Source organism: Brassica napus, chromosome C5, assembly GCF_020379485.1.
Source record: "Brassica napus cultivar Da-Ae chromosome C5, Da-Ae, whole genome shotgun sequence".
Lineage (NCBI taxonomy): Eukaryota > Viridiplantae > Streptophyta > Magnoliopsida > Brassicales > Brassicaceae > Brassica > Brassica napus.
The window spans coordinates 33,537,329-33,546,891 of record NC_063448.1 but is presented as its reverse complement, the minus strand read 5'-3'; the positions used below and the strand labels follow the sequence as shown (position 1 = coordinate 33,546,891).

Below are 9,563 nucleotides of genomic sequence, written 5' to 3'. Positions count from 1 at the left end.
ATAAAACTATACACTCAGGAAGATAAATTAAGCTGTGTGCATCAAACAATAGAAAGAAAGAGAGTAAAAGAGTGATAACAACAATTTCATTACCTCAGGCCAATAAAACCAAACGTGTAACTTACAACCGTTACAGAAAATTGATAAGCCAGTCAACCAACTTCAGCCCTTAGCCCCATATAAGCATGAGCAACCCCTTATACACATATAGTTCTTGATTTAGCTTATCATCATGAACCACCAACCACATGTTTCCTATTCCTTTTCCTCAGAGATTGAGCCTGCAACCACAGATCCAGATAGACAGCTTAACATCAAGATTAAGAGGAAAAATACCAGTCAAACAGAGATAAACTTCTCCATAAAGTTCTCAACAACTGAAAATGGTCATATAACGGATGACACGGCTGATCTCATGGAACACATGTTTAGCTACCATGTTATCTACTTTCCAGTTTCTGGAGAAATCACTGAATATACCAGTCATAAGTTCGCTTCTATGATCCCATCATTAACCGATTATGCAGGTATAAGAACTCCAATTTATTATTATTTTATTTTCTTAGATAAAATAGAGGCTTGTAGATATAGATTTCGTTTACGGGAAATTATTTAAGAATGAAAGTTTTAGATTAATTCTTAATTAGTATTTTAGTAAAATCCATTAGTAACAATTCTTATTTAGGCGTTTACGGGAAATTATTTAGGATGCCTATATTAATACAATTCTTACTTTTTGAATTCTATATGAATTATTGACATTCTCTTCTTATATTTGATTCCTGAATCTAGGCACAAATGTCCGTGCTGTTCTCTCTATAAGAGATTTCAACCCTACCGCAATCAACAGGATTGACCTCGACTTAGCTTTGATCGACCTACGAGCATCAATAAGACAACCTATTCCGGAGGATGCTGACAAAGTGTGCTCCATCTGCCAAGACAAACTCATTGGGACGGGGGTTGTAAACTCTCTGAAGTGCAACCACATATATCATCATCTATGCATCGTGGAGTGGATTCGCCATAACTTAAGGAGTCCCACATGCCGTGACACACATTTCTAATATGGAGTTTTTCCTCCTTAATATAATCCATATTATGTTATCATAGCTACAATCTTATGTTTCTTATTATCATTGCCAGTTTCTTTTGTGTTATTGACTTCTAAATTTTAATACATTTAAATTCTATAAAATATATATTTTCAAAAAAGGTCTAGACAATATAACTTAATAAAAAGGTAAAAAAATAATACATATACATTGTCAATAAATATAATGGATCTGTGATGTTTGAACATTTCTACGACGTGATTGTTTGGTTGTTTTAAGGCTTGGATTATATATTTACATATGCATTCACATATAAATTTTTTTAGAAAAAAATGTTCTAAAGCATTTACGGTTTTGGTTTTAAGCAAACAGGTTACATCATACAAAATTTATATGATTTTGGTTAAATAATAATAGTTCAGGAATAATAAGGATACACGACATAACCTTTAAGATTGACTATACAAACCTAATTACCGGCTAATCAAACATAAGAAACGATACTGCGTTGTTGCGTTAAAAAATTCTATCTAAACTAACCCTAGAGAGCTAAGAACTTCCATCATCATAAGAGCCTTCCTTGAGCAATCACAGAAAAATAGTAAATATTATCTTAAAAAATATGTTGTTTTTAAAAAAAACACAACTAAGAAAATCTTCTTAATACACATGATTACAAAATTAATACAAGATCAATAGAAATTTCCCATATTTACAAAACCTTCGGGTGTAAAGGAAAGTTAAATATTTCATAAAACCAGCAATTACAATCATAACAATTTTTCCTTTTAAATGGTATAGTCAATCTCTTTATTGGTAAGGAAAAACTCCCAAAAACCTATCCAATAGGCACGTTTGTTATAAATCATATTGTGGATGTCCATAACCGGCCCGGTTCATAACCGGCCCAATGCTAGAGAGAGAGAGAGAGAGTCAACTGTGAGGAGAGAGAGAGAGAGAATCGGCATCTTGCCTTTTCCTTATTAGATTATGATTTGTACTCTTTCCATATTTGTATTTCTTTTCTTTAGTCTTGCCATTATTCTATGACAGTGTAATTCCCTATATATAAAGGGCTCCTTATGTTTATGAATTATCTATTCTGTTGGAACAGAGCAATTAGATCTCTGGCATCCTCACTCTCTCTCGTCTGTTGAATCCATAGCTCATCAAATCTTTCCACACCCACCATTTCTTCTTCGCCATGGCTCCTCGACTCATCTGATCTCTTTCTCTTCTTCATTCCCTTCCTTCTCCTGTCATGATCTGTTAAACATACAGATTATATTCTCTAGTTTCACAACACGTTATCAGCATGATTACGCTCTAAACCCTAAGCTAAAGTCCGAACCCTAAAACCCTAATCTCATCCCGGCGATAAACCCTAAACCCGATGACGAACCCTAATCTGATCGAGAACCTAAAACCCCATACTCAAGGCGTTCCCGATCTCAGCACGCGACCTCAGTCTGTTCCTCAGCTCACGACTTCAGCCTGTTCGCGAGACACGATCTCATCCTGCTCGACGCGACCCGATACCGTTCGATAGCCAGCACGTTCACGACCCGATAGCTGCTTGCTCCCGTTCGCGACTCGTCTCAGCTTCAATCCGTTCGCGACCCAAAACACAACGATCAGCTCGCGTTCTTCTCTATTCGGTGGTCCATTCAACCCGCCTTGAGGTTTAGGTAAAACTAAAACCTAAGAACCAAACCCTAAGGCAATAGATCCAATCCATAATAACCTAAATTGAATCTTATTGCTTGATTAAAATCGAAACCCTAATTCCCTAAAGCCTAGCCGCATGCATACCATGCAAACCCTAATCGAAATTTGATTTGATTGTTTATGCGATTGAATGTTTTGAATCTGATTATCATCACATGGAACCGATGGCTAGGATTGATTAATCTCATACTTGAATTTGTTTGATTGAATTGATGAAATAATTGAATGTTATCTTGCGATAGAAATCGCCTAAGTTGATTAGTTCTCATCTTGTTTAAAACTTGAAACCGACCGGCTTGTTCATATTGAAACCCTAATTGTATTAATCTCATTGAATATGATCGTTAGGTTGATAGTAACTAAACCTCTTGATGCATTGCTTGATTGTTTTATTGAGGTTTCATGATCACTTAGAATCGTTCTTGCTAAGATGAATAACCAATTGCATTAAGATCATATAGAAACCGATTGCTAAGATTGTTCATACCCTTGGTCGTGCGGCTTGTCTTGCATTATGCATGTTCGGATTGTTTGACCGTGCGGCTTGTTAGCATATCATGCATGCATAATCGTATGAACTAAATGTATCATATCCGTTTGGTCGTGTGACCAATTTGCATTATATATCTGATTGTCTTGTATGCATTATAAGAACATTATAAATCCTAAGAATGAAATATATGATTTCAGATGTCGAAAATCAACAACTTGGATTTTGCTGCCCTAAATCTCTCTGGAGATAATTACTTGCAATGGGCACTTGATGCTAAGATCATTCTAAAATCCAAGGGACTCGGTGAATGTATAACTGAGGGCAATAATGCAAGTGAGAAAGATAGATATGGAGCTATATTAATTATACGCCATCATCTTATTGAGAGTCTCAAAGATCAGTATTTGACTATTGAGAATCCTCTAGACCTTTGGACAGAGTTGAAAACGAGATATGATCACCAGAGAACGGTGTTATTACCAAAGGCTATGTATGATTGGAGGAATCTCAGAATCCAGGACTTCAAGTCCGTGGACGAGTATAACTCGGCCATGTTTAAGATAGTTTCTAAATTGAAACTGTGTGGTGAGGATATAACGGATAAGGATATACTTGAGAAAACCTTTTCCACCTTCCACACAAGCAATGTGTTGTTACAACAACAGTACCGTGAGAAGGGCTTCACAACTTATGCTAATCTGATCTCTTGTCTCTTGCTCACTGAGCAGAACAATGAACTGTTGATGAGAAACAGTGAATTGAGACCTCCTGGAACAAACCCATTACCTGAGGCACATGCGACCTAAGAGGCTAAGAAAGAGTCGAACCATGTCCATAGTGATAGCCAACACAAACGTGGTCGTGGAAAATGGCATGGACGTGGTGGTCGAGACCGAAACTCGTTTGGTCGAGGCCAAGGCAACTCATATGGACGTGGCTTCTATGGAGGCCGTGGACGTGGCTTCTATGGAGGCCGTGGACGTGGCTTCTATGGAGGCCGTGGACATGGCCGAGGCCGTGGTACATCTTGCAAGCCACAAAACTCGACCAAATCCGTGTGCCATAGATGTGGTATGGATAATCATTGGGCTAAGACATGTAGGACTCCCAAACATCTCGTTGACCTCTACCAAGAGAGTTTGAAAGGGAAGAATCCTGAAGCTCATATGACTTATCAAGATGGTGAAGATGATTTCAATCATGAATAAGACGATCTCATGGAGTATGAAACGTCTGATTGTTTAAAAGAATGAAGTTGAATTCGACATCTATGTTTTTGTGTTCTTTGCTTTGTGTTTTCTATGTTTTGATTGCTTTGAACTTGTTTTATTAATGAATAAAAGTTTTTGATATAAAAGTCTCTCAAGTCTCATAGAGGGCTACGGCCAGGCTAATATCATGTTGCCTAAGGGTACGCATCTAGAGATATCTGATGCATTGTATTCACCCAGCTCTAAGAAAAGCCTGTTGAGCTTTAAAGACATTCGAATGAATGGCTTTCATATTGAGACTAAGGGCGAAGGAAACAAAGAGTTCCTTCAAATCATAGAGATCAGCAAAGGCTATAAGAGAGTCCTAGAGTCTATACATGCGCTCTCTACAGGCCTTTTACTATGCTAAGATCGGAATGATAGAGACCAATGCTGGTGAGTTCACGTCCCAAGCGTTTAATGATTACTGTATGTCCATGGGGGTAAGTGTGGAACACTTCGTGGCACATGAACATACACAGAACGGCTTGGCCGAATCATTCATAAAATGAATTCAACTCATAGCTAGACCATTGCTTATGAGGTCTAAGCTTCCGGCCACAGCTTGGGGACACACGGTCTTGCACGTGGCCGAACTGATTTGTATCAGACCGTCTAGTGAACATAAATATTCCCCATCACAATTGCTTACGGGTCATGAGCCAGACATATCCCATCTTAAGACATTTGGTTGTGCCGTCTATGTGCCAATTGCACCACCACAGAGAACAAAGATGGGACCTCAAAGGAGGATGGAGATATATGTTGGATATGATTCTCCCACGATTATAAAATACCTTGAGCCAACTACGGGTGATTTATTTAAGGCCAAGTATGCGGATTGTCACTTTGATGAATCCGAACATCCAACATTAGGGGGAGATAGCAGTAAACTGGTAAAAGAAATTACATGGAATCAAACATCCTTATCGTGGCAAGATCCTCGGACTCAAAGAGTGTGATTTAGAAGTCCAAAAGATTATATATTTACAAAAGCTAGCTAATCAATTGCCAGATTCCTTTGATGACCCGAAAAGAGTGACTAAGTCATATATACCAGCTGCTAATGCACCAATAAGAATTGATGTTCAAGAGGGACACAATCAAGTTGCTACAGAGTCTAGACAACGTTTGAAACGTGGTAGACCAATAGGTTCCAAAGATAAGAACCCTCGGAAAACTAAGAAAGGTTCAAATAATGAAACCGAGGTTGTTAAAACCCTAGACACGACCGCGGCCGTTCCTAAATCCCAGAACTTAGCCGCGGCCGTTCCTAAATACCAGAACTTAGCCGCGGCCGATCCCAAAACCCTAATAGCGATCGCGGCTGATCATAAATGCTTAGATGCGGCCGGCCCTGATGTATCTAATACTGATTCTTGGGACGCCAAGATTCAAGGTACTGAAGGTCCTGATAATAATGAGATCTCAATAAACTATGTCTTGTCTGGGATACAATGGAACAGAAAGAATGTCGACATTGATGATATATTTGCATGCAATGTAGCACTTGAAATCATGGATGATAATGAGGATCATGAACCCACGTGTATTTATGAGTGCACTCAACGATCAGATTGGATCAAAAGAAGCTATACACGTGGAGTTAAACTCTTTAAAGAAGAGAGATGTCTTTGGACCAATAGTCCGGACACCTTATGATGTTAAACCAGTCGGCCATAAGTGGGTCTTTGTGAGAAAGAGAAACGAACATGGTAATGTCGTTAGATATAAAGCATGGCTTGTGGCACACAAGGATTCTCACAAAGACCAGGAATAGATTATGAGGAGACGTACTCCCCTGTGGTGGATGCTACTACTTTTAGATTCCTGATAAGTCTGGCTATAAGAGAAAAAATTAGACTTGCGGTTCATGGATGTTGTAACTGCATACTTATATGGGCCACTGGATAATGAGATTTATATGAAAGTACCAGAGGGTATAGGGTTGAAAAACAAATCGAGTACTCGAGAACAACACTGTATAAAGTTGAATAAGTCACTTTATGGAATGAAACAATCAGGTGGTACAATAGACTAAGTGAGTACTTAGTGAAAGAAGGATACAAGAATGATCCGATCATCCCTTGTATATTTATAAAGATATTCAGTCAGGGCTTTGTGATCATAGCAGTGTATGTTGATGATTTAAATATCCTAAGAACCTCTGGAGAAATCTCCCAAACAGTTGAATATCTTAAGAAATAATTCGAGATGAAAGATCTTGGAAAAATAAAGTTTTGTTTGGGATTACAGCTTGAGTACATAAGAGATGGAATCCTTGTGCATCAAATGGCATATACAGAAAAAGTACTCAAGAGATTCAACATGGCCGAGTCTCACCCCTTATCTAGCCCCATGGTCGTGAGGTCTCTCGGCCTGGACACTAATCCATTCTGTCCTAAGACGGACGATGAAGATGTCCTTGGTCCCGAAGTGCCATATCTCAGTGCCATAGGAGCTTTGATGTATCTGGCTAGTCACACACGACCAGATATAGTTTTGCCGTGAATCTATTGTCTAGATTTAGCTCTTGTCTAACCCAAAGGCACTGGGACGGGATTAAACATATTTTCGTTACCTGCAAGGAACGAAAGACTTGGGTTTATTTTATACTAACCAAAACAAAGAAGATTTAGTTGATTTTGATGATGCAGGTTATCTTTCGGATCCACACAATGCTCGATCACAGACAGGCTATGTTTTCACACATGGTGGAACGGCCATATCATGGCGTTCCATGAAGCAAACGATCGCGGCCACATCTTCAAACCATTCGGAGATCTTGGCTGTTCATGAGGCCAGCCGCGAGTTTTTCAGAACAGGGGGAGTAATACGTGTTGTACTCTTTTTCTCCTTCACCATGGTTTTGTCCCAGTGGATTTTCCTGGTAAAGTTTTAAAGAGGCAACATCTAAAGCGTATTATAATCCCTGTATGGTTATGGCATCCAAGGGGGAGTGTTATAAATCATATTGTGGATGTCCATAACCGGCCCGGTTCATAACCGGCCCAATACTAGAGTGAGAGAGTCGACCGTGAGGAGAGAGAGAGAGAATCGGCATCTTGCATTTTCCTTATTAGAGTATGATTTGTACTCTTTCCATATTTGTATTTCCTTTCTTTACTCTTTTCATTCTATGACGGTGTAATTCCCTATATATAAAGAGCTCCTTATGTTTATGAATTACAGATTCTATTCTCTAGTATTCTATTCTCTAGTTTTACAACGTTAAATTTTTTAAGATATATTTATCCTTACTAATGTCAACACTAGCAAAATCAAAGTTAAAAAAAAAAATTCAAGCTAGAATAAACTAATCTATATGATCTTAAGGATTTAAGGCAGAATATTCAATCACCAACCAAACATTCTTTACGATCACATTCAGGAAAAAGAGAACATAATATTAACCAAATCGTAACGTTTTTAAAATTAACATAAACGAACGTGATTGACGGCATCAGTTTTGCACCGCAACATTAAGTCAAACCGAATTGTTATGATTAAAACTTCTTCCAAAACGTAAGAATTAATCACATCCTTATTCCACCTTCCTCATAGCGAGTCAAATCCTTCCAAGAAACACAGCACAAGGAAAAATCTCAAACCCTCTTTCACATGTTCGAAAACGCTTCTAAACCTACCATTGAAACTATCCTCTAAGTTCTTACACTAAATACTCCATAAAACTGCGTAAGTGTAAGGAATCTATAATAAGGCAAAAAGTTACAAAACTTAATGCATATCTCTAACTTTTCTTCAAAAAAATTCTCAGGGTCGCCATATCAATGGAATGGAGAACAACCTCCTACCCCCCCTGTGGATACTGGAGGTAAAACAAATCCTTACTCACTATCAAAGTATTCCTTATTACTCAATTTTGTTGGTTAATCTCTTTATTAGTCTTCACAAACCATTCTAGATTGTCTTCTCTCGAAATAATAAACTCCCTCTAATGCACAATCGCTCCAAATATGCTCACCTCTTTTTCTAATACCACCTTGACTAAAAACTCAGCCCTGTTTTCTAAGTGATTATATAGGATCATCATTCTCTGTTATAACTTACATGATGATAGAAATGTTATTGCAAACGGAGGATCTATTTAACAATCGTCATTCTCTGCTAGGACCATCACCCATACTGTAACGACCCTGATCTTGTTTTGGTAGAGCCTTTTTGGTTTTATTAAAACAAAAGCCCAATTCTCTCTTTTTATTTTGTCCCACATTGGAAATTTAGAAAACCTACCTCATTTTCTTCCTTCTATATAAGAAACTCAACACTTCTCTTTATTCTCATCAAGTCAAAGTATATCTTTGCATGTGACGAGTTGTTGTTGAATTATCCGACGACCATTCACTAGTGAATTTTTCCGGTGGAATTTTCGGGTGAGCTTCCGGCGAGATTTCTAGGCGAGTTTCCGGCGGGATTTCTGGACGAGCTTCCGGCTGGTTTTTCTAGTAAGTTTGTCGCTTCCAAATTTCTAGTTTTAGGAAAATATTTTAGGGAAGTTACTATTTTAGGAAAGTTTCTAATTTAGGAAATAAGTATATTAGGGAAGTTTCTATTTTTGGAAAATTGCTATTTTAGGAAAGTTTCCATTTTTGGAAACATTATTTCCTGAGACTCTGAGCCTAAGTCGTTGATCTCGTGATGCAGTTGACCATCTCCCGTCGATCATTCCAGCCAGTGACTAAGGTGAGGGTCTATTCCGTAAATCCCGTACCGGTGTAGAATTCTCTTTATCGTAGTTTAGATTTCGAATCATGATCCGTCAGTTTGAATTGAGTCTGTTTGAGTCTTGATTGTTAGTTAGTTCATTCATTGTAAACTGGAACTAGGGGTCTAGAGGATTCAACCGTTGATTTGATTGTGTGATGTTAAGATATGCGATATATATATGTAAGTATACATAGTTATGAGTAGGGACTATGTGAGTGGGCGGGGCTCCAAAGATGTCTGGACTAGCGAGCAGCTTTGGTGGGCGGGGGCTCAGAGACGTCTGGGCTAGCGACGCAGATTGTGTGGGGC

At 38.3% G+C, this 9,563-nt stretch overlaps 1 protein-coding gene across 1 annotated transcript; it reads left to right on the top strand.

Annotated features, from left to right (window-relative positions):
* Positions 1 to 232: 232 nt before the first annotated feature.
* Positions 233 to 1,067, top strand: LOC125587211. The gene is made up of 2 exons (XM_048757417.1): positions 233 to 527; positions 793 to 1,067. Exons 1-2 carry the CDS (start codon positions 233 to 235, stop codon positions 1,065 to 1,067), a joined length of 570 nt encoding a protein of 189 aa, XP_048613374.1.
* Positions 1,068 to 9,563: the final 8,496 nt, after the last annotated feature.